General features: G+C 40.0%; 1 protein-coding gene across 2 annotated transcripts in view; it reads right to left on the bottom strand.

The window, feature by feature from the left end:
- Nucleotides 1-2183: 2183 nt before the first annotated feature.
- Nucleotides 2184-26575, bottom strand: part of LOC129017102 (xaa-Pro dipeptidase-like) — a 33004-nt gene continuing 8612 nt past the window's right edge. Inside the window, exon 2 of one of the 2 annotated variants that reach the window (XM_063656842.1) lies at nucleotides 2184-2439. In XM_063656842.1, the coding sequence (XP_063512912.1) occupies nucleotides 2308-2439 (132 nt within the window). In that variant the 3' untranslated portion in view covers nucleotides 2184-2307. Of the gene's footprint in view, nucleotides 2440-10376; nucleotides 10775-26575 lie in introns of those variants that run through there. The other variant, XM_054457201.2, reaches the window with a different exon arrangement.

Genomic DNA, 26575 nt, shown 5'->3' with positions numbered 1-26575 from the left:
TTCTTTTTATAGGTTTGCATACAGGGTGACACTATAGGCAATTTGAAGTATCTTTTTCCTTCTTGGAGAGAAACACTACATGTGCACGCTTACCAAGAGAGGGCACCCTCTGAGCAGGAATTTTCTCTTGTAGTCCATTTGACAGTCAGAAAAAATAGGCTGCCACTCTACATATCAGGGGAGAAGAGAACTATCAACTTAGGTTTGAACACCTTGTGTCTGTCCTCAGAAAGCATTAAACTTAGCAAGGGTGGCAGAAACCAGGGTCTGCCTACTTAGCCCCAGAAGACTAACACCTACCCCTTTTTCTGCACCTGCGTGCAGCTTCACGTGCGTGTTCATGCTGGCCTTTTCCTGAAATGCCTTTCCCTTTCTTCCTCTTCTGGAAAACTCCTAGTCACTGGTCAGAGTCTTAGGTTGCACCCTTCACTTTTCAGCCTTCTCTCCTCTATATTCCAGAACTTTTCACATGCCAGGATTAGAGCACATATTACCCATTATTTTAGTGTGTCTTACTGTTTGCACTATGAAGCCCTTAAAAATCTAGGTTGTGTTATCTCATTGTTCTCCAACTGCCTAGCCTCATGTGAGGCACAATAGTAAATGCCTGACAAACGCTTGTTGCCTATGTGAACACATAAATCAATACCATTGCTCACGATTATTTACTAACCACGATAACATCACAGGTGGGTGGGATTATTCAAGGAAGTTCTTTTTTTTTTCAATTTTATATAATATATATTTTTAAAGATAGGGACTTGCTCTGTCACCCAGGCCTGAGTGCAGTGGTGCGATTATAGCTCACTGCAGCTTCAAGCTCCTGGTCTCCAGCCATCCTCCAGCCTCAGCCTCCCAAGTCACTTGGATTATAGGTGCGTACCACCAAGCACAAGCACAGCTATTCAAGGAAGTCTTTTTTTTTCTTTTCTTTTCTTTTTTTTTGTTTTATTTTTGAGATGGAGTCTCACTTTTGTCGTCTAGGCTGGAGTGCAGTGGCACAATCTCGGCTCACTGCAGTCTCTGCCTCCCAGGTTCAAGCAATACTGCCTCAGCCTCCTGAGTAGCTGGGGTTACAGATGCCTCCCACCACACCTGGCTAATTTTTGTATTTTTAGTAGAGACAGGAGTCTCACCATGTTGGCCACACTGGTCTCGAACCCCTAACCTCAGATGATCTGACCGTCTAGGCCTCCCAAAGTGCTGGAATTACAGGCGTGAGCCACTGCACCAGCCTCAAGGAAGTCTTAAACCTATAACGTAATTGTTTTTACTCTTTCTGCTAAGACAGTTGCAAGAAAATGCAATTTGCATATACAGAAAAGTAGCTAAAGAGCTTTGGATGAAGAACCAGGAAATCTGAGTAGAATTGAAGCTCTGCCACAAACTGCCTGTGTGACGTTGGATAAGTGACCTCATATTTTCAGGGGATTCCTTCAGATGTTTGTTCCGGGTCTGTCTAGCACCAACTATTTAAACTTGTGTAAAGAAGAACCCATAGATGTTGACATTTATTCTGAAGAAAAAACGGAGGTGACAGAACTATCCTTCTCAGGTTTCCTCTTACTGCAGTATACAAGAGATATTCATACAGAGACAATACAAAGCAGAATATGGTTTAAAAAAATGCTAGTTTGTTTTACAAATAAGCGGCTGAATTTTGCCCAACAACTCATAATTAATTTACCATTAAAAATATTTCATACTATATATCGAGGCTGGGAGCAGTGGCTCATGCCTGTAATCCCAACACTTTGGGAGGCTGAGATGTGCAGATCACTTGAGTCTAGGAGTTCAAGAACAGCTTGGGTGACATGGTGACATGCCTTCTATACAAAAAATACAAAACTATCCAGATGTGAGCCGGGTGCGGTGGCTCATGCCTGTAATCCTAGCACTTTGGGAGGCTGAGGTGGGCAGATCACAAGGTCAGGAGATCGAGACCATCCTGGCTAACACAGTGAAACCCCATCTCTACTAAAAATACACACACACACACACACACACACACACACACACAGTATCCAGATGTGGTGGCACATGCTTGTAGTCCCATCTACCTGGCAGGCTGAGGAGGGAGAATCACTTGAGCCCAGAGGTCAAGGCTGTGGTGAGCTGCAATGGCACCACTGCACTCCAGCCTGGGTGATGGACCCAGACCCTGTCTGAAAAACAAACAAACAAACAAAACAAACACATTTTATGTAATACTGAAACCTAACTTTTCCTTCTCAATAAGTTAGCCGATGCAAATACAGCTCAGCTGTAGCAGATGAATCTTCATTGCTCATTTAGGTAAGTGCATCCTCAGCCATCTTGCTGATAAACTGAGACTGTTTCCATCGTCATTCGTAGAAGATGCAAATAAATCCCTTTGGGGATGATGTGTTTAACTAATATTCCATCATCAAACTGAAAGCTGAGTTCTCCTCCAAAGTCCTAGTGAGGAAAGAGAAATAAAAGAGAAAGTTTGATCTGAAAACAACAAAACTTTATAAATCCCCAGAAGGATCTCTAAACTCCATGGGGATTTGGCAAAAGGTCATTTGGAATGGATTGTATGTAGCCAGGATAGGAACCCAATCTGGCTTCCAGAGATTGACTGAGGTGGTAAAGGTCGAGAGTAGGAGAGAGGAGGATTACAAATCAATCCAGTCCAGGGATGTGAAAACAGTTGGTGCTACTCTAGGAACTCAGAATGATGTGGACTTTACCCTCCTCTCTGCCATTTACACACTACGCCCTACGGTCCTCCTCCTTTGGCAATTGAAATATTAGTGGAGGCAGAAGGTTTCCCTTTTAGCAACTGGGATGGGAATCTAAGAGATTGTAGAGCTAATTAATACTGACTGCCCCAGAGGCAGTTAAAAATGCAGGAGAGGCTGGGCGCGGTGGCTCACGCTTGTAATCTCAGCACTTTGGGAGGCCAAGGCGGACAGATCACAAGGTCAGGAGTTTGAGACCAACCTGGCCAGCACAGTGAAACCCCGTCACTACTAAAAATACAAAAATTAGCTAGGCCTGGTGGCGGGCACCTGTAATCCCAGCTACTCAGGAGGCTGAAGCAGGAGAATCATTTGAACCTAGGAGGTGGAGGGTGTAGTGAGCCGAGATAGTGCCACTGCACTCCAGCCTGGGTGACAGAGCTAGACTCCGCCTCAAAAAAAAAAAAAAAAAAAAAATGCAGGAAAGCAGAAGGAATTGCTTGGATGTAGAAATTCTCATTTGGGAATTGTCTGGGGGGAAGGATGAAGAAATAAGTGACAGATTTTTTTTTTGACCCTCTTCCCTTAGGTAAGTTCAACTATTAGATTCAGGCAGCCAGGCACAGGGAAATAAATAAAATTTCCTATTTGAGCCTACCTAATAATAATGATTTAATTTCCCTTCTCCTCCCCACAGTCATGACAAAAGTTGTAGATTTTGTGGACTTTCAGATTCCATTTCTATCTCCTTCCAACCCATCCTTCTGAAGCAAGATATCTTCTTAATCACTCCTATCATTATCAACTTTTGGTGGCTCTCCATGGTTATTAAAGGCCAAACATCTCAAGCGTGCAAACATCTCCACAACCCCAATGCTGCCTGCCTTTCCCTTTTCTTCCGCTGACCTCCCCACATGCCCAAGCTTCCCTCAGTAATGTGGCTGTTACTTGTAAGTTCGTGCCCTTGCCCTCCTGTTGGCTTGGTGAACCCTCATGGATTCTTCAAAACTGGCTCCAGTTGTCACCTTCTTTTGAAGTTTTTGTATCTTCCCATGCCTGAGGCTTTTGATAACCTCCTTATATTGTCTTAGCCTGGTGTATATACCGGCTTCCAGTTTTGTTTTCATTTCTCTTTCCCTAACTACATTATGAACATTTATTATTCCTACTGCGGCCCTACCCCCTGCTAGTGCCAGTCACAGGACAATAAATATTTGTGAAATCAATGAAGCTCTTGGTAGTTAACCTTTGGCCTTGATAAAGTGGACATGTTGTTATGTATTGGCTGATGTACTGAAAGAAATAAATGTCAAAGGGAAAAAGTCTTAAATTGTGTTTGTCCTTTGAGATCCAACTCTTTTTTACTTTGCATGGGCTACTTTTATTGTGACTAAACATCAATAGACAGTCACTGTTTTACATCAACATGGAGCTGTGGTAGACATAATTGTTTAAGAAGTGGAATGTAACCATAATAAATGAGGAGGACACAATAGTACGGAATAGGCCCCAAGTAGGAGCTAAACAAACCAGACAATGGTAAGATAAAGTGAAAGATAAGGAGATAACATTCACAGGGATATTTGCCATCACGTGGAAGAGGTATTTCTCCATTGTGTAGGACTACATATGTCACCCAAGTGTCAGTTGTGTGGGTGACCCCAAGTACCCTCACTTTCTGGTCTGAGCCTGAATTTTAAAATTGAAATAAGATATTGCTATTGAAAAGTCTCACCTGTGTAATTTTGTAGAGTTTACATGTCTTTATGCCCCGTTATGCTTCCTAAATATTGCTCCTCATTTCTGCCGTTAATTTTCTTTTCTCTTTTACTGAAGCTTTGCAGTAATGGAGGGATGATGGCATAGCATCATGCAGACAGCAACTTGAAACTGAACATTAGATAGCTTTGTGCAGAAATTCATCAGCCATTCTTCACCACAGGGAATATCTTGCTGGAGTGGCGGAGGGCTGACCTTCCTTCCTGTAACTCATACCTTCTCCTTATCTCCATTCTCTTCCTGGGTTAGTCAATGAGATTCAAAGTTCTTCTCACTTAATTGTGCAGTGTTTAACTTCTCTTTTAATTTTCCATGTCCTTCCAGACTATTCCCTGGAAAGGGTCACATAGGTGAGGTCCAACACAATGGATGTTACTTTTTCAGCGAACAGCATCTCCATGGATCTGATGCTACTCTGCAAATGTGCAGACGAGACCACAGTTTGCTCTTGTTTCATGTAGCAGTTTTCTTCTTTGGGACACCCATAGAAACAGCTGCTTTCTAGACTTAGAATTTTCTGAAGCCAAAACCATGAAAATCCAGAATGTCTGACCTGAAAGCAACATTAGAACTCAAACAGATAGAATATCTATAGGTTTTTTGTTTTCTTTTTCTTTTGTGTATACATTTTCAGCAGTTTACCCTCATGATATGAAATCCAGAAGTGTAAAGGCAACATGGTAAGCTATTCTTGTAGCATAAAAATTGGCCACGATTCAAAAATGAATCAGATGTTATCGGCAGGCTTTCTTCAGACCCATTCTTCCTTACTCAATCATGCTTTATGTCATCCCAGTTTAGTGATTTACTTTTAGTGGAATTTAACTCGAATGTCTTAAAATACTATCATTACATATATTTAGCTTTGATTACAGTTATAAATTTGTTTAACAAGCTACATGAAATATATAGTTGGCAATGTTCAAAGTAAATATACCAATGAAATGTTCATAACTAGTTAGCCTGTTTAAAAAAAAATCTCCAGGAATAATAAAAAAATTAAAAACCAATATAGCTGTCATTAATTGAGTATTCCTATGTGCTACTCTTCCAAGTACTTACTATATAATAACTACCCCACAACAACTCTATGAGGTAGGTACAAGTAACATTTCCCTTATACGGTTGAGGAAATGGGGGCATAAAATGTTTAACAACATGTTCAGTAAAAGAAGGACTTAGCATATGGTCTATTGAGCTACTTTTGGCCTTTGGATCTCATGCTGAATTTTCTGTATTTCAAATGAGATGAAGAGGCTAAAATTCACAGAAGTGAAGATAGTTGCAAAGACTTGGGTTCACATCAGCGGACACCCATTTTGGTGCTCTTTGCATTGTAGCACCTGATCCTCCTTTTTTCTCTAAGGGGTTTGGAGTTTCAGTTTTTGCCAAAGAGGGTGTGTGTTTTGCAGCTATCTGGGAGTAATTAACAAATGGCAGCCATAATACTCCAGTAGCTGCTTGATTTGTCTGTTACTAGGAATGCTTTGCCATTGTTTCCAGAGAATAATTATTATGTATTAACCTGTGCCTGATTCAGGAATGCAGTTGTACATTACAATAAAAAGTTCCACTGCTGTGACCCTCCATTTAACCTCATAAATTCAGTGTATCATTCTCATTATACAGTAAAGCTTAAGCTTTATAGAACTGAGACTGGTGCAGAAAATAAGATAAAATGTCCTCAATATGAATCATATGAATCATGTTTTAGTTATCTGAAGTCTCTGGTGCCAAGCCACTTCTCTGTGTAGTAAAGCTACAAGTTAATGCAAAAACAAAAAGCAATTAAAAAGATATCCCCATTATAGTTTTCAATTCAGTTATAAAAAAAGCCTATTCAGTGAGTTTTTTTTATTGATAATAATAGAAATCAATTTTAATTAGTCTAAGCAGGAAGGGAGAATTTAAGATAATGAAAGAAGACATGAATACATTCTGGAAGCCAGCAGCAGAGATGGAGCTGTGATTCCAAAGGGAATAGAGATGGAGAGCCATGAGGAGCCCAGAAAACAGGCTTGCTTTATTTTGTCCTCTATTTCTCTCTTCAGATGTCTTTGCAAATCTCTCTCTATTACTCATCTCATCTACTCCTAAGACAATGGCTGAGCCCCAGTTCTCAAGTTAATATAGTGTCTGTATAAGTGAACTCTCACTGAGATTTTACTTTCAGTCACAACTGTAAATTCCTAAGAAGGGGCTCTGATTGGCTCAATTTGGTTCTGGTGCTCAGCCATTGTGCACTTAGCTGAGTTCTAGGCAATGGTGTTATGTGACTAAAACATGGCTTCTAGGGTCCCATTCCTGTCACCCAGGGGCTAGAATGGAAAGCTGTTCTTAGAGGAGAAGGAATTATGAGCTGGGCAGACACCACAGAGTTCTCTGCTATTGCCATGCGTATTAGTCCATTTTCATATTGCTATGAAGAAATACCCGAGACTGTGTAATTTATAAAGAAAAAGATATTTAATGGAGTCACAGTTCCACAGGGCTGGGGAGGATTCACAATCATGGCAGAAGGCAAAGGAGGAGCAATGGCCTTCCAAGTAGCTGGGACTGCAGGCGTCTTACAGGGCGGCAGGCAAGAGAGCTTGTGCAGGGGAACTCCTCTTTATAAAACCATCAGATATCGTGAGACTTATTCACTATCACGAGAACAGCACAGGAAAACCCACCCCCATGATTCAGTTACCTCCCACCAGGTCCCTTCCACAACACGTGGGGATTATGGGAGCTATAATTCAAGATGAGATTTGGGTGGGGACACAGCTAAACCATATGACCATGTAACTAGGTCTCAGTGTAAACCAGCCGTTAGAAATTCAAGGACTATGCCAAATTCAAGAATATTATCTCTTTTATCTAACTAGGCATATTTGGAGACTAGATGGTTTGAATATGTAATTAAGGCAACATATTTTAAAATCAGCCTGAATAAACCAAAATGTTAATTGGAATCTACGGCAAACCAGAAAATATAATGAATTCCAAAGCTAAGTGGAAGTGTTTTGGATTATTCTTGATACCACACCATTAATTTGTGGGGATAATTGGGATGCATCCAAGCTTTTAGTCTTGCTGACGATGTTTAAGAGTTAAATTAGATGACCACATTTCCTGCTGTAATTGTTGGTCAGATCCTTGGAAATGGTAGGGTTTTCACATGCTTCCATATAATTATAGAAATCAATATAGGGGATGCACAAAAAGAGAAAAAGGAATTTCTTGTTATGTTCTTAGTGTAAATTTTGTATTCTCCTATGACCTGAAAGAAACTTGATGGATCATCTGGTCTGATCCCCTCATTTTACAGATGGAAAATGAAGCAGAGAGAGGAGAAGTGACTAGCCTTGTTGTCAAATGACACATGAATAGCGGATCCAGGACTAAAATCCTAGATTCCAGTCTTTTATTATGTCCTACTATAAAAACTAGGATTCACAAAACATATGATAGTACTGCTAGGTAGTTATATTTTCACTAGTTTTGTTGTTGTTGTTGTTGTTTGAGACAGAGTCTCACTCTGTCACCCAGGCTGGAGTGCAGTGGCACCATCTCAGCTCACTGCAACCTCTGCCTTCTGGGTTCAAGTGATTCTCTGCCTCAGCCTCCCAAGTAGCTGGGACTACAGGCGTGCACCACCACGCCTGGCTAATTTTTGTATTTTTTGTAGAAAGGCAGTTTTGCCATGTTGGCCAGGCTGGTTTCGAATTCCTGGCCTCAAGTGATCCACCCTGTCTTGGCCTCCCAAAGTGCTGGGATGAGCCACTGTGCCCATGAGCCACTGCGCCCAGCCTATTTTCACTAGTTTTTAAATTGCTTTTTTTTCCAACATCTGGACTTTACTTATTCAGTATAATATTTTTTCAGGCCGAGTATAAATTCTTCGGATAATTTTCTGGCTAATTTAACTTACCTGTAGCAGTACTCAGCAGCATAGATGATTAGATAATAAAGAAAAAAATTTTCTAACTATTATTTTGGCAGAGGGCTAGGTTTAAATTTTCTTAATTACAGAAGAAAAAACAGCAAACAAATAGCATTTTAGTGTGGAGTAAATTTGTTCTTCACTACAAATTGTTCAGATACCTATAAAGACAAAATTCCATATTATAATTTTGTGTGTTGCAACTATAAAAATACTTTATCTTAAATGCTTTTTATCCTTGTTTTCCCCACTCCATGAAGAAAGACTCAAAGAACTGGGCTTTAGATTAGAAGTTAAAAACTGGCTCATAGATTTATATGTGCACAGTCCTCTTTCAATCTTTCTGTCTTCATTGTTCATAACGAACAGAGGAAATATGACTAAGGAGATTTTACTGATCCAAAGATGCTAAATTCCAATATGCATTCTGAATTCCAAATAATTTGGGCAAAGAAGCATGATGATAAACAGGAAAATGAAAAAAAAAAAATGTAAGTGTAATGTGCCAACCTTCCTTGGCCAAATGGTCTGGGGTTAGAGTTCTGAATTCCTGGATTGTAATTTATCTGATTTTTAAATATATATAACATTAATTTGCTTTTTCAATTCTACAGAATAAATTATTTGATTCTCAAATGAATATTTTTAATTTCAAGAACAAGTTTCTAAACAATAAAAAAGAGCTTTTATTATAATTTTAAGTAAGATCTTTGGTGATTATAATTAAAAAATCAATTAAAATTATTATCAAAGAACAACAGAATCATATTGTAAAAAAAAAAAAAAGAACTACAGGGGTCCTGCTCCCTAACATTGAGTCATGTTCCCTAGAAACATAAACTTTCAACTCTTAGCTGACTCTTCTGAATTTTAACCCCGTATTCCTAAATGTGCTAAAAATGTATTCATTTTTTTTCAATCGTAGACATTATTTTATTGATTGACTTTCTGTACACAGTTTCCCAACTCCCTGAGCTACAGCTGTCACCGGATTTGCATAGTCATAATATTATGAATGATGAGTTTTTACTTATCCAAAAATTATAATATCAAGAAGATGGGGTTAGCAGAAGTATGTGTATGTGTGTATATAAGGGATTTTCTTTTTTTCTTTGAGACGAAGTCTCGCTCTGTCGCCCAGGCTGGAGTGCAGCGGCGCGATCTCGGCTCACTGCAAGCTCCGCCTCCTGGGTTCACGCCATTCTCCCGCCTCAGCCTTCCGAGTAGCTGGGACTACAGGCGCCCGCCATCACTCCAGGCTAATTTTGTTTTTGTATTTTTAGTAGAGACGGAGTTTCACCATGTTGGCCAGGATGGTCTGGATCTCCTGACCTGGTGATCCGCCCGCCTTGGCCTCCCAAAGTGCTGGGATTACAGGTGTGAGCCACTGCGCCCGGCCAAGTAAGGGACTTTAGTATACATGGATCTAAATTTTTGTTTTGTTTTGTTTTGTTTTTTGAGACAGAGCCTTACTCTCATTCCGGCTGGAGTGCAGTGGTGCAATCACAGCTCACTGCAGCCTCGAACTCCTGGGCTCAAGTGATCTTTCTGCTTCAGCCTCCCTAGCAGCTGGGACTACATGCGTGCACCACCATGCTCAGCTAAATCCCTTTTTTCCATCATCAACAGATGAAATAATATCTAAAATAAGAAAACAATGATCAAGTATTTAAAATAAAGAAAAGGAATGGAATCACTGGGCAGATTCTGCTCCTTGATGAATATATTTGTTTTTAATTAAAATGTATATTTTAAATCAAAGAAATACACAATTACATGTTACTCTTTTGAACAACTTTTTGTTTTTCCAGGCATTAATCCTTGCCTAAATTTTTGATTAGCCCTTTTTCCCATATTTCTGTCACTAATTCATTCTATATTCCACTAGTTGAATATCTTTTTTCAACACAATCAAACATTTCAGATAGTCTATCAGTTCTTTTTTTTTTTTGTTTTTTATTTTTATGGAGTTACCCCTGTTGGAACTTTCTATTCTGTTGTGCCAATCTTGACAGGTCTCTAGACTTGATGACCAGGGAACATCCTGCGACTTCCCTAACTTCATACTGGAATTTCTTCCACTTCCTGTGTGAGATCCTCTATTTCCTGGATCCTCTGTCTTGGGCTCCTTTCTCATTTTGTAGAATATATTTTCCAGGCACTTGTTAAGAGGGGTGCTTGACCATTAAATTTCTTGAGACAGTATTTCACGTATCTGAAAACATTTTTATTCTACCCTCTTATGTGATTAATAGCATGTGTGTACATGCGTATGTGCTTGTGTAGAGAATTATATGTGGAAACCGATTATTTCTCTGAATCTTGAAGACATTACTTCTTTGTCTTTAAGTTTTAAGATTTCCTGTAAAGAAGGTTAATATTAATATTATTCACAACATGGTGAAACCCCGTCTCTACTAAAATTACAAAAAATTAGCCGGGCGTGGTGGCAGGAGCCTGTAATCCCAGCTACTTGGGAGGCTGAGGCAGGAGAATCACTTGAACCCAGGAGGCAGAGGTTGCAGTGAGCTGAGACTGTGACACTGCACTCCAGCCTCGGCAACAGAGTGAGACTCCGTCTCAAAAACACAACAACAACAAAAACACAAACAATTAAAATAAAAAGATGTGAAGTAAACCTGCACGTATGAGAAAGCATATAATCTCACCAAATATAAAATATTGCACTGAGGTTCAAAATGCTGATTATAGAAGATAGGATGAAGACTCCTATCATAGTTAGCTGTTCACATGAAAACAAGTTGAGAGTTTAAAGGGTATATGTGACACACATTTTGCCAATGTTATTAAGAAAACAAATGTATTTATAGGTTGCAATGTGTAAGAATATAAGTTAAGTTTTAAAAGATCAGACCACACCTAGAATTTTGTGCTCATTCTCAATATAGTACTCTATTTTTAAAAGGGAGATTTTCAGCAGAAGTATATCCAAATAAAAGTGTTTAGGATGGTGAAAATTTCTGGAAGCAGGTCCCACGGGGAATGATTAATTTTACCATAGACAGCCTGGAGAAGGGATAATATGATCTAAAATATTTGAAGGGCTATCAAGTGGGAGAGGGAGCAGATTAATTTAGTCTCATTCAAGGGTCAAAAATAAGACGAATTTAATGATTCATATCTAACAGGAGCTCTCCTGTTAGATATGAATTCTTAGGAAGACAGACTCTTGAAAAGATTCCTCTTTGACGTGAGGTTTTGAACCAGACACTTGAATCATCTGTCAACATCCTTTTAATGAATAACTTGTTGGAAAAGTGCCTTTAAAAACATTTATGGCTTCCTGTGGCTTGGCTTAATTTAGAAAACACGTGGTTACTTTGTCTTTAACAGATTCCTTGCAGTCACCTTGAATTCATGAATGATGTGATTGACTTCTGGTCTACAGCTTTCGACAGTGAGTCCCTCAGTGAAGACCTTCCCTATCACATTTTTTATTCTCACCCCTTTTCTCCTGTCTACTTTTCCTTTATGTTATTCTATTTAATTTAATTTTTATTTTTCATTTATTTTTAAATTTTAAATATAATTTTATATATTTAAAAATATTGTTTGTAGTTATTATTTGTAATTATTATGGATACATAATAATTGTACATATTTATGGGGCTACATGTGATATTTTGATACAAGCATACAATGTGTAATAATCAAGTCAGGGTAATCGGAATATCCATCACCTCAAGCATTTATTATTTCTTTGTGTTAGGAACATTTTGATTCTACTATTTTAGTTATTTTGAAATATACAATACATTATGGTTGACTATAATCACCCTATTCTGCTACCAAACACTAGATTATTTATTTGTTTTAAAATCTTTATTAATCTATAATTGACATATGATAAACCAAGAATATAAAGTGCACAATTTGGCAAATTTAGACATGTATACACATGAAATTGTCTTTTGTTTTTCTAATTTGATGATCTCTTACCTTTAATTGAGATGTTTAGACTAATTACATTTAGTAATTGATGATTAATGATTGCTATACTTTAGTTTAAATATGCCATCTTGCTGTTTGTTTCGTATTTGTATCATCTATTTTTTATTCCTATTTTGTGCCTTCTTTTGGGTTATTACAACAGTATATTTCCATTCCTCCTTGCCTTATCTTTGTGCTATTTTTGCCACATATTTTACTTCTACCTAAGTTATACATCTCATACTGCATTCTTCTTATTTTGACTTAAACCAGTCTTCTGGTGATTAATCTTATATATACATATTTTTTTTTAAGAAGGAGTTTTGATCTTGTTGCCCAGGCAGGAGTGCAACGATGGGATCTCAGCTCACTGCAACCTCTGCCTCTTGGTTTCAAGCGATTCTCCTGCCTCAGCCTCCTGAGTAGCTGGGATTACAGGCACACACCACCATGCCCAGCTAACTTTTGTATTTTTTTGGTAAAGACCGGTTTCACCACGTTGGCCAGGCTAATCTGAAACTCCTGACCTCAGATGATCCAGCTGCCTCAGCCTCCCAAAGTGCTGGGATTACAGGTGTGAGCCACTGTGCCAGGCCTCTTTTGTAAGTCTGAGAAAGTCTTTATTATACATGTTTGTGAATGGTACTTTTTCGGGTTTAGAATTTTAAATTGTGAGGGTTTTCTTCTTTCAGTATTCTAAAGATGTTGTTCCACTATATTCTAGCTTGCATTGTTACTAAATAGGAGTCAGCTATTATTATTTATATTACTTTATATATAACATGTCTTTTTCTCTCTGGCTGCTTTTAAGATTTTTCTATCACTGCCGGGCGCGGTGGCTCATGCTTGTAATCCCAGCACTTTGGGAGACTGAGGCAGGCAGATCATGAGGTCAGGAGTTCGAGCCCAGCCTAGCCAACACAGTGAAACCCCGTCTCTAGTAAAATACAAAAATTAGCGGCAGGCACCTGTAATCCCAACTACTCAGGAGGCTGAGGCAGGAGAATCGCTTGAACCAGGGAGGCGGAGGTTGCAGGGAGCCGAGATCCCACCACTGCCCTCCAGCCTGGGCGACAAATCTAGACTGTCTCAAAAAAAAAAAAAGATTTTCTGTCACTGGTTTTAAGCCTCATGTTTATGATGTTTTATGGTTTAATTTTCTTGTGCTTTGGATTCATTGAGCTTCTTAAATCTGTGGGTTTATAGTGTTCATTACGTATGGAAAAAAACTGCACTTTTTTCCTTCAAAAATTTTTTCCTATTTATTCCTCTCTCTCTTCTCCTTCAGGGATTCCAATTACAACGTATTAGGCCTCTTGAAGTTGTCCCACAACTTGCTAATGCTCTGTTTATTTTTTTGTCTGCTGTGCATGCGCACGCATGTGTGTGTGTATTGTGTGTACTTCATTTTGGATAGTTGCTATTGTATCTTCAAGTTTACTAGCATTTTCTTTTGCAATGTGTAATCTGTTATTAATTCCATACAGTACATTTTTAATCTCAGAAATTGTCATTTTCATCTCTAGAAGATTAATATGGGTCTTTTGGAAAATATTATTTATATATCTACAAAACATGATTAGTCTTACACCTACCATCTTGAACACATGAAATATCATTAACAACTATTTTTCTAATTTTTTAATACTAATTTTATTATCTTTGTCTTTGTGGATCTGTTTCTATTGATTAATTTTTTTCTTTTTTAAAATTATACTTAAAGCTCTGGGGTACATGTGCAGAACATGCAGTTTTGTTACATAGGTATACACGTGGCATGGTGGTTTGCTGCACCCATCAACCCATCACCTACGTTAGGTATTTCTCCTAATGTTATCCTTCCCCCAGCCCCCCACCCCCTGACAGGCCCCGGTGTGTGATGTTCCCCTCCCTATGTCCATGTGTTCTCATTGTTCAACTCCCACTTATGAGTGAGGACATGTGGTGTTTGGCTTTCTGTTCTTGTGACAGTTTGCTGAGAATGATGGTTTAATTTTTGTGCTTAGCATAGGTTATTTTTTCTTGCTTCTTTGCATGCCTGGTAATTTTTGATTGGATACCAGACATTGTGTAATTGTTGGGTGCTGGTTATCTTTATATTCTATACCTTATATCTTATATTTTTATATTCTAATAAATATTTTTACCTGGTTTTGGAACACAGTTACATTATTAGCAAGTCGTTTGATCTTTTTGAGGCTTGCTTTTAAGCATTTTAAGGTAGGACTAGAGTGGCCTTTGATCCTGAACTAAATTTTCCCTTTACTGAGGCAATACCTTTCTGAATGCTCCACCTAATGGACTATGAATTACAGGTGTTCTACTCTGCCTGGTGAGAACACAGACTATTCTTGTATTTGTGAGCCCTAGCAGTGGTTACTTGTGCTCTTTTTTGGATGTTCCTTCCATATTCTCATACAGTTTTCTCACATGCATGCATTGGTCAACACTCAGCTGAACATTTGAGGGGGACTTTTTGAATATTTCTGGAGCTCAATCTTTTTCTCTGCGTGTATAATTTCTCTCCAGGGACCTGTCTTGCAAATTCTAGCCACCTTTGCCTTCTCAGACACCCAGCTCTCTCTCCTCAATTCAGGGTGACAGCTGGGCTCTGCGTGGTTTCTACACCCCTGCAGTGTTTCCTGGACAGAAATATCTGTCCAGACAGTAAACTAGGGCAACAGTGATTACCTTGTTTGTTTCTCTGAGTTTCAAGTATCTCTGTCCTATAGTGCCTCATGTCTACTGCTTGAAAACCACCATTACATGTTTTTATTTTTTTTTTGGTTGTTTAGTGAAAAAGTAAATCCAATCACCTGTTACTCCATCTCTTGGTTATATGTAAAACTCCTGTTGTTCTATTTTTGTGATAAAACTTAAGTTCCAGGCCATGCATGGTGGCCTGGGCTCACACCTGTAATCCCAGGACTTTTGGAGGCCGAGACGGGTAGATGACTTTGAGGCCAGGAGTCTGAGACCAGACGGGCCAACATGGCAAAACACCACCTCTACTAAAAATACAAAAATTAGCCAGGCATGGTGGTGTGTGCTTCTAAGCCCAGCTACTTGGGAGGCTGAAGCAGGAGAATTGCTTTAACCTGGGAGGCAGAGGTTGCAGTGAGCTGAGATTGTGCCACTACAGTCCAGCCTGGGCAACAGAGCGAGACACTGTCTCAAAAACAAAACAAAATTTAAGTTCCTTGGCTCTGAACCACTGACTTCTACTTTAGAATGCTTACACAGGCTGCTTTAGGTGGCAGCATTAGGCATCGTGTCATCATTCCTAACTTTACAAAAGCTACTATGAGGATCCTTATTTCTAGCACATGTAAAGTAGTCCTAGTCCTACCTCAACAGATGTTTGATGAGTGCTAGATCCCTGATACTTGGGATGAAGTGGTGAAGAAGATAGATGAAACCCTTTCCTTTAAAAAGAAAAACTTAAATAAATAATATGGGCCGGGCACAGTGGCTCACGCCTGTAATCCCTGCACTTTGGGAGGCCGAGGTGGGCGCATCAAGGGGTCAGGAGTTCAAGACCAGCCTGACCAACATGGTGAAACCCCATATCTACTAAAAATACAAAAAATTAGCCAGGCGTGGTGGCATGTGCTTATAGTCCCAGCTACTCAGGAGGCTGAGGCAGGAGAATCGCTTAAACATGGCAGGTGGAGGTTGTAGTGAGCTGAGATCACGCCACTGCACTCCAGCTTGGGTAACAGAGTGAGGCTCTGTCTCAAAATAATAATAATAATAATAATAATAATAATAATACAATAGCTCCCTATCAGTATTTTTTTACATTATTTATTATTCTTTGCCACCTGATATACCATATGTCCATCGGTTTATTTTTTGGTTTTACTCCAGGGAAATTGTAAGCTCCATGAGAATAAGGACTTTATTTTCTTTCATTTCAAGTGGTTGTTTAACATACAGATTTTTGACCCCTTCCTCAGATTTATGGATACTGAATTTCTGAGGGTGAGGCCTGAAAATTAAAAATTTTAGCAATATTCACAGATAATTTGTGCCGACGCTGTGGTTGGTGAACTACTGGTTTAAGGTATAGTAAAGGTTGAAAGGAAGTTTAGTCATAAGCTGCATAAAGACATTTTGGCCAACGATCAACAGCATATATGGTGGTCCCATAAGATTATGATATCGTATTTTTACTGTACCTTTCCTATGTTTAGATACACAAATCCCATTGTGTTACATTTGCCTACAGTATTTGGTACAGGTTTGTAACATAGGAGCAATAGACTATACAATATGCTCTAGGTGTGTAGGAGGCTATGCTATCTAGGTTTGTGTAAGTTCAGTCTATGCTGTTTGCACAACAGTGAAATCCCCTAATGATGCATTTCTCAGAATGTGTCCCTGTCGTTAAGAGACACATGACTGTAGTTACTTAAATGAAACTGAATGATGTGTGTGTGTGTGTGTGTGAGTGCACACATGTGTGCATGTGGGTTTGGGTGTGGATTTAGAGCTGAAGGGTTAGTATTTCCAGGAGAGGGAGCAGCGTAAGCTCTAGGTAGTAAGAACTATTTTAGGAAGTATTTTTAGCTGGAGAGGGATATGGTTAGGTCTACATTTTTAAAAAGATCACTCTGGCTGTAGTGAGGTAGTTTTATTTGTCTAAAATCTTCTGCCTTGTAGCTGGGAGGTACCATATGCAGAGAAGAGATCATGTGCTCAGGATCAAACAGAGCCGACACAGATTCTCACTAGCTGTGTGACTGAGAAAAAGCACATAACTTCTCTGAGCCTTAGTTTCCACATGTGTAAAGTGGGGAGAGCAATACATTTCTTATTGGATTTTCTAAGGGATTGACTGGCTTACTTCAGTAAAACACCTTGTACATAACAGACCTGGGAATAATGCTAGTTTCTGATGTTACTAATTCTCAAGGTGCTGTTGCCCTTCAGAAGAAAACCAGAAAAACACAGTCAACACTGGTATCTCAGATCAGTGTTGGCAAGTTGTGAAACCAGCCACAGGTTGGAGAAGTCCTGCACAATGGGTAGGTGTGTGTGGGTGGTGAGACTGTGAGTAGGATGGATCTTCTAAAGGCAGTGTCAGAAAAAGGAGAAGAAAGTGGTATGACCAGTTCTTGCTGAAAAAAAGACACGAGGCCAGATGCGGTGGCTCACCCCTGTAATTCCAGCACTTTGGGAGGCTAAGGCAGGAGGATCGCTTGAGCCCAGGCATTTGAGACCAGCCTAGGAAACATAGTGAGATCCTGTCTCCACAAATAATTTAAAAAATTAACCAGGAGTGGTGGCATGCACCTATAGTCCCAGCTACTTGGGAGGCTGAGGTGGGAGAGTTGCCTGAGCCTGGGAGGTCAAGGCTTCACTGAGCCATGATAGCACTACTGCACTCCAGCTTGGGAAGCAGAGACAGGGCACCACCTTGTCTCCACAAAAAAAAAAAAAGAAGACATGAATAATTTATACACAAGACAGTGTTTATCATCAGGGACTGCTGAGACTGGCAGCCAACTATTCAATAAGATCTTTCTCAAAGACCAGTACAGATCACTTTAGTTCCAGCAATAAAGTTTTCCAAGTATTTCATCAGATTTCCCTCTTCCCTGGTGATACATTGCTCTTGATTGAGAATAAAACCATTAAGAACATTCTGTGCTTTCTCTTCTCTTTTCTTCTTTTTCCATTCCTGTCCTGCCTTCTTTCTTTTTCTTCCTAACTTCTATCTTAAACAATTAGCCTCTAAGAGTTGGACCTGTTTTACATTTTCCTCTTACTGGAACTGAATGATGGTTTGAGCAGAGATCTATGTTCCCAAGTCAGCATCATGTTCTTCCCTCCCACACAACCCACTGCTGTGTGTAATCATCTCTCATTAAGTTTCATGTCATCTGAGTGCAACTCCTTTCCCCTTTCAGGTTGCCCTTAATGTTCATTGTACCCTGCTTTCAACTGGGTAGAATTTATGGGGAGATATCCAGGGTAAACCATGCTTTGCTGAAACATTATTTCATTCAATAAATACAAATGAACAACTGACCACACACAGTCATACACACATAATCTTGAGTACCTACTGTGTGCCTGGCAATGTTAATACCAAATACATATTGGTGAATAAAACAACCAGAATCCATGTATTTGTGGGAGAGGCAGACAAAACACACACCTACATATATGTATATAATAAGAAATGGTGATAAGTTTCATAAAGGAAATAAACAGGGCACATTAACAGAGAATAACAAGGGGAGAGGGAAGAAGCTTATTTGGCTTGACCCTGGAGGCATCTGTGAAGATAGGAAATTGCAGAAGGAGGTGGGTCAACCATGCAGAAAGGAGGGATCAATGCACTTAAGACAGAAGGAACAGTATGAGTGAAGGTCCTGAGGCAGGAAAGAGCTTTGTGTGATGGACTGAAAGGAGACCAGTGTGGCTTGGGCATCAGGTGTAAAAGGCAAGAGTGGCCCAAGATGAAGCTATACAAGGACTAGATTATGCTGATCTTTGTAGACTCTGGGTAAGAATTATGAGTTCTATTTTAAGTGCATTAGGCAGACTTTGAAAAGTCTTGTGAAAGGCATGTGATTATCTGATTGTTATTTTAGAAAGATTCCTCCAGCTTCTCTGTGGAAAATGAATCAGAGGAGCAAAGCAAAATACAGGAAGCCCAGTGCAGAGGCTATCACAGTTGTCCAGGAGAGAGATGGTAGTGGCGTGAACCAACATGGTAGAACTAGCAATAAGAAAATGGGCATATATCATGCTTATTTAGGAAGCAAAAATGAAGGCATATATTTGGGGTTGAAAGACAGTGATGAAGGATGACTTACAATTTCTAGCCATTTATTGAGTGGAGGAAAGGCCAAAGAGGGGTGGTTTGGTGGTGAAATCAATAGCTTCATTTTGAAAATGTTAAGTTTGAGATTCTGGGAGATATGCAAGAATACATATCAAGAAGGTAGTTAATTTATAAATCTGAAGTTTAGAGAGGAACTCAAGGTAGTGATTACAAATTATAGCTCCATCAGGTATTATATAGATGGTATGTCAGTGGGAGATCAATTAAGATTTTTAAAATGAGGCACCCAAATATAGTGGATCAAACAAGGCACAAGTTTCTTTCTCATTCATATCATAGTTCAGAGATAGGTGGGTGGTCTAGTTAGACAGCTCCACTTCACTAGGTCATTCAGGGATTCGTGGCACTTTTGTCATCCCTTGAATATTATTTTTCTCTGTATGGTGGAAATTGGTTCATTAGCACGAAGACCACATCCTATCATTAAGAAATAGGGAAAAGGGTGCACCTTCTTTTTAAGGAAACGACCCAGGAGTAACACATGTTACTTAGCTGCAAGAGAGGCTGTAACATAGTCTATAAGCTGGATGGCCATATGCTACCTGATGAAATGTCAATTCCATTACTAAAAAGAAGGGGAGAATGGATACCAGAAGACAAGACATACTGCCTGCCACAGACAGTAAAAAGGCAAAGCCTGGATGGGCAGGGTTTCTCAATGTACCAGCAGCATTTTGGAACAGATAATTCTTAGATGTGGGAAGCTGTGCTGTGCATTTTAGGATTGTGTACTCACCATCAATGTTTAGCAGTATCTCCAGCTTCTGTCCTTTAGATGCCAGTGACATACTCCCAGTTGTCACAGTAAAACATGTCTCTAGTCATTGGCAAATGTCCTCTAGGGGGCAAAATCACACCCTGTTGAGAATGACTGTGTTACATCAGGAGAACGAGTATAGAAAAAGGAGTGCTACCACTGGGGTTTGAGAAGGGCTAACGTTTAAAGATTGGGTAGAAGAGGAGTAAAGGAGACAGGCAAGGAGTAGGCAATGGTATATAATGAAAACCAAGACTGAAGAGTGTCACAAAAGCCAATATAGGAAGGAGTTCCAAAATGGTAGGAGTGATTGACTATGTGGAGTGTTACTATGGAATCAACTGAAACGAGGGCAGAAATGTGCTCATAGGATTTGGTAACATGGAGGTTACAGGTGACGCAGACAAGAGTAATTGCTGTGTAGTAGTGGAGGTGAAACTCAGATTGTAGTGAGTAAAGAGTAAGTGGAAAATGAATAAGTGGACATTAATGTTTGTAGACAACCCTTAAACAAATGAAAAAGTACAGAGAAATGGAGCAGCATCCGGAGGGTTATGAGAGTTCAAAAGGGGTGTGCTTTTGTTTATTTATTTATTTATTTATTATTATACTTTAGGTTTTAGGGTACATGTGCACAACGTGCAGGTTAGTTACATATGTATACATGTGCCATACTGGTGCGCTGCACCCACTAACTCGTCATCTACCATTAGGTATATCTCCCAATGCTATCCCTCCCCCCTCCCACCACCCCACAACAGTCCCCAGAGTGTGATGTTCCCCTTCCTGTGTCCATGTGTTCTCATTGTTCAATTCCCACCTATGAGTGAGAATATGCAGTGTTTGGTTTTTTGTTCTTGCAATAGTTTACTGAGAATGATGATTTCCAATTTCATCCATGTCCCTACAAAGGACGTGAACTCATCATTTTTTATGGCTGCGTAGTATTCCATGGTGTATATGTGCCACATTTTCTTAATCCAGTCTATCATTGTTGGACATTTGGGTTGGTTCCAAGTCTTTGCTATTGTGAATAATGCCACAATAAACATACGTGTGCATGTGTCTTTATAGCAGCATGATTTATAGTCCTTTGGGTACATACCCAGTAATGGGATGGCTGGGTCAAATGGAATTTCTAGTTCTAGATCCCTGAGGAATCGCCGCACTGACTTCCACAAGGGTTGAACTAGTTTACAGTCCCACCAACAGTGTAAAAGTGTTCCTATTTCTCCACATCCTCTCCAGCACCTGTTGTTTCCTGACTTTTTAATGATTGCCATTCTAACTGGTGTGAGATGGTATCTCCTTGTGGTTTTGATTTGCATTTCTCTGATGGCCAGTGATGGTGAGCATTTTTTCATGTGTTTTTTGGCTGCGTAAATGTCTTCTTTTGAGAAGTGTCTGTTCATGTCCTTCGCCCACTTTTTGATGGGGTTGTTTGTTTTTTTCTTGTAAATTTGTTGGAGTTCCTTGTAGATTCTGGATATTAGCCCTTTGTCAGATGAGTAGGTTGCGAAAATTTTCTCCCATTTTGTAGGTTGCCTGTTCACTCTGATGGTAGTTTCTTTTGCTGTGCAGAAGCTCTGTAGTTTAATTAGATCCCATTTGTCAATTTTGGCTTTTGTTGCCATTGCTTTTGGTGTTTTAAACATGAAGTCCTTGCCCATGCCTATGTCCTGAATGGTAATGCCTAGGTTTTCTTCTAGGGTTTTTATGGTTTTCGGTCTAACATTTAAGTCTTTAATCCATCTTGAATTGATTTTTGTATAAGGTGTAAGGAAGGGATCCAGTTTCAGCTTTCTACATATGGCTAGCCAGTTTTCCCAGCACCATTTATTAAATAGGGAATCCTTTCCCCATTGCTTGTTTTTCTCAGGTTTGTCAAAGATCAGATAGTTGTAGATATGCGGCGTTATTTCTGAGGGCTCTGTTCTGTTCCATTGATCTATATCTCTGTTTTGGTACCAGTACCATGCTGTTTTGGTTACTGTAGCCTTGTAGTATAGTTTGAAGTTAGGTAGTGTGATGCCTCCAGCTTTGTTCTTTTGGCTTAGGATTGACTTGGCAATGTGGGCTCTTTTTTGCTTCCATATGAACTTTAAAGTAGTTTTTTCCAATTCTGTGAAGAAAGTCATTGGTAGCTTGATGGGGATGGCATTGAATCTGTAAATTACCTTGGGCAGTATGGCCATTTTCATGATATTGACTCTTCCTACCCATGAGCATGGACTGTTCTTCCGTTTGTTTGTATCCTCTTTTATTTCCTTGAGCAGTGGTTTGTAGTTCTCCTTGAAGAGGTCCTTCACTTCCCTTGTAAGTTGGATTCCTAGGTATTTTATTCTCTTTGAAGCAATTGTGAATGGGAGTTCACTCATGATTTGGCTCTCTGTTTGTCTGTTATTGGTGAATAAGAATGCTTGTGATTTTTGTACATTGATTTTGTATCCTGAGACTTTGCTGAAGTTGCTTATCAGCTTAAGGAGATTTTGGGCTGAGACGATGGGGTTTTCTAGATATACAATCATGTCATCTGCAAACAGGGACAATTTGACTTCCTCTTTTCCTAATTGAATACCCTTTATTTCCTTCTCTTGCCTAATTGCCCTGGCCAGAACTTCCAACACTATGTTGAATAGGAGTGGTGAGAGAAGGCATCCCTGTCTTGTGCCAGTTTTCAAAGGGAATGCTTCCAGTTTTTGCCCATTCAGTATGATATTGGCTGTGGGTTTGTCATAGATAGCTCTTATTATTTTGAGATACATCCCATCAATACCTAATTTATTGAGAGTTTTTAGCATGAAGCGTTGTTGAATTTTGTCAAAGGCCTTTTCTGCATCTATTGAGATAATCATGTGGTTTTTGTCTTTGGTTCTGTTTATGTGCTGGATTACATTTTTCGATTTGCGTATATTGAACCAGCCTTGCATCCCAGGGATGAAGCCCACTTGATCATGGTGGATAAGCTTTTTGATGTGCTGCTGGATTCTGTTTGCCAGTATTTTATTGAGGATTTTTGCATCAATGTTCATCAAGGATATTGGTCTAAAATTCTCTTTTTTGGTTGTGTCTCTGCCCGGCTTTGGTATCAGGATGATGCTGGCCTCATAAAATGAGTTAGGGAGGATTCCCTCTTTTTCTATTGATTGGAATAGTTTCAGAAGGAATGGTACCAGTTCCTCCTTGTACCTCTGGTAGAATTCGGCTGTGAATCCATCTGGTCCTGGACTTTTTTTGGTTGGTAAGCTATTGATTATTGCCACAATTTCAGCTCCTGTTATTGGTCTATTCAGAGATTCAACTTCTTCCTGGTTTAGTCTTGGGAGAGTGTATGTGTCGAGGAATTTATCCATTTCTTCTAGATTTTCTAGTTTATTTGTGTAGAGGTGTTTGTAATATTCTCTGATGGTAGTTTGTACTTCTGTGGGATCGGTGGTGATATCCCCTTTATCATTTTTTATTGCATCTATTTGATTCTTCTTTTTTTCTTTATTTATCTTGCTAGAGGTCTATCAATTTTGTTGATCCTTTCAAAAAACCAGCTCCTGGATTCATTAATTTTTTGAAGGGTTTTTTGTGTCTCTATTTCCTTCAGTTCTGCTCTGATTTTAGTTATTTCTTGCCTTCTGCTATTTTTTGAATGTGTTTGCTCTTGCTTTTCTAGTTCTTTTAATTGTGATGTTAGGGTGTCAATTTTGGATCTTTCCTGCTTTCTCTTGTGGGCATTTAGTGCTATAAATTTCCCTCTACACACTGCTTTGAATGCATCCCAGAGATTCTGGTATGTTGTGTCTTGGTTCTCATTGGTTTCAAAGAACATCTTTATTTCTGCCTTCATTTCGTTATGTACCCAGTAGTCATTCAGGAGCAGGTTGTTCAGTTTCCATGTAGTTGAGTGGTTTTGAGTGAGATTCTTAATCCTGAGTTCTAGCTTGATTGCACTGTGATCTGAGAGATAGTTTGTTATAATTTCTGTACTTTTACATTTACTGAGGAGAGCTTTACTTCCAAGTATGTGGTCAATTTTGGAATAGGTGTGGTGTGGTGCTGAAAAAAATGTATATTCTGTTGATTTGGGGTGGAGAGTTCTGTAGATGTCTATTAGGTCTGCTTGGTGCTGAGCTGAGTTCAGTTCCTGGGTATCCTTGTTGACTTTCTGTCTCGTTGATCTGTCTAATGTTGACAGTGAGGTGTTAAAGTCTCCCATTATTAATGTGTGGGAGTCTAAGTCTCTTTGTAGGTCACTCAGGACTTGCTTTATGAATCTGGGTGCTCCTGTATTGGGTGCATATATATTTACGATAGTTAGCTTTTCTTGTTGAATTAATCCCTTTACCATTATGTAATGGCCTTCTTTGTCTCTTTTGATCTTTGTTGGTTTAAAGTCTGTTTTATCAGAGACTAGGATTGCAACCCCTGCGTTTTTTTGTTTTCCATTTGCTTGGTAGATCTTCCTCCATCCTTTTATTTTGAGCCTATGTGTGTCTCTGCACGTGAGATAGGTTTCCTGAATACAGCACACTGATGGGTCTTGAGTCTTTATCCAATTTGCCAGTCTGTGTCTTTTAATTGGAGCATTTAGTCCATTTACATTTAAAGTTAATATTGTTATGTGTGAATTTGATCCTGTCATTATGATGTTAGCTGGTTATTTTGCTCATTAGTTGATGCAGTCTCTTCCTAGTCTCGATGGTCTTTACATTTTGGCATGATTTTGCAGCGGCTGGTACCGTTTGTGCCTTTCCATGTTTAGCACTTCTTTCAGGAGCTCTTTTAAGGCAGGCCTGGTGGTGACAAAATCTCTCAGCATTTGCTTGTCTGTAAAGTATTTTATTTCTCCTTCACTTATGAAGCTTAGTTTGGCTGGATGTGAAATTCTGGGTTGAAAATTCTTTTCTTTAAGAATGTTGAATATTGGCCCCCACTCTCTTCTGGCTTGTAGGGTTTCTGCCGAGAGATCCGCTGTTAGTCTGATGGGCTTCCCTTTGATGGTAACCCGACCTTTCTCTCTGGCTGCCCTTAACATTTTTTCCTTCATTTCAACTTTGGTGAATCTGACAATTATGTGTCTTGGAGTTGCTCTTCTCGAGGAGTATCTTTGTGGCGTTCTCTGTATTTCCTGAATCTGAATGTTGGCCTGCCTTGCTAGATTGGGGAAGTTCTCCTGGATAATATCCTGCAGAGTGTTTTCCAAGTTGGTTCCATTCTCCCTGTCACTTTCAGGTACACCAATCAGGCATAGATTTGTTTTTTTCACATAGTCCCATATTTCTTGGAGGCTTTGCTCGTTTCTTTTTATTCTTTTTCCTCTAAACTTCCCTTCTCGCTTCATTTCATTTATTTCATCTCCATTGCTGATATCCTTTCTTCCATTTGATCGCATCAGCTCCTGAGGCTTCTGTATTCTTCACGTAGTTCTCGAGCCTTGGTTTTCAACTCCATCAGCTCCTTTAAGCACTTCGCTGTATTGGTTATTCTAGTTATACATTCTTCTAAATTTTTTTCAAAGTTTTCAACTTCTTTGCCTTTGGTTTGAATATCCTCCCGTAGCTCGGAGTAATTTGATCATCTGAAGCCTTCTTCTCTCAGCTCGTCAAAGTCATTCTCCGTCCAGCTTTGTTCCGTTGCTGTTGAGGAACTGTGTTCCTTTGGAGGAGGAGAGGCACTCTGCTTTTTAGAGTTTCCAGTTTTTCTGCTCTGTTTTTTCCCCATCTTTGTGGTTTTATCTACTTTTGGTCTTTGATGATGGTGATATACAGATGGGTTTTTGGTGTGGATGTCCTTTCTGTTTGTTAGTTTTCCTTCTAACAGACAGGACCCTCAGCTGCAGGTCTGTTGGAGTACCTGGCCGGCTGTGTGAGGTGTCAGTCTGCCCCTGCTGTGCGGTGCCTCCCAGTTAGGCTCCTCGGGGGATCAGGGGTCAGGGACCCACTTGAGGAGGCAGTCTGCCCGTTCTCAGATCTCCAGCTGCATGCTGGGAGAACCACTGCTCTCCTCAAAGCTGTCAGACAGGGACATTTAAGTCTGCAGAGGTTACTGCTATCTTTTTGTTTGTCTGTGCCCTGCCCCCAGAGGTGGAGCCTACAGAGGCAGGCAGACCTCCTTGAGCTGTAGTGGGCTCCACCCAGTTCGAGCTTCCCAGCTGCTTTGTTTACCTAAGCGAGCCTGGGCAATGGCGGGCATCCCTCCCCCAGTCTCTCTGTCACCTGGCTGTTTGATCTCAGACTGCTGTGCTAGCAATCAGTGAGACTCCGTGGGCATAGGACCCTCTGAGCCAGGTGCGGGCTATAATCTCCTAGTGCACCGTTTCCCAAGCCCGTTGGAAAAGCACAGTATTCGGGTGGGAGTGGCCCGATTTTCCAGGTGCCCTCTGTCGTCCCTGGAAAGGGAGCTCCCTGACCCCTTGCACTTCCCGAGTGTGGCAATGCCTTGCCCCTGCTTCGGCTGGTGCAAGGTGCGCTGCACCTATTGTCCTGTGCCCACTGTCTGGCACTCCCTAGTGAGATGAACCCGGTACCTCAGATGGAAATGCAGAAATCACCCGTCTTCTGCGTCGCTCACGCTGGGAGCTATAGACCGGAGCTGTTCCTATTCGG

This window comes from Pongo pygmaeus, chromosome 19, assembly GCF_028885625.2.
Source record: "Pongo pygmaeus isolate AG05252 chromosome 19, NHGRI_mPonPyg2-v2.0_pri, whole genome shotgun sequence".
NCBI classification, from domain to species: domain Eukaryota; kingdom Metazoa; phylum Chordata; class Mammalia; order Primates; family Hominidae; genus Pongo; species Pongo pygmaeus.
This window is presented reverse-complemented; position numbering and strand designations above follow the sequence as displayed.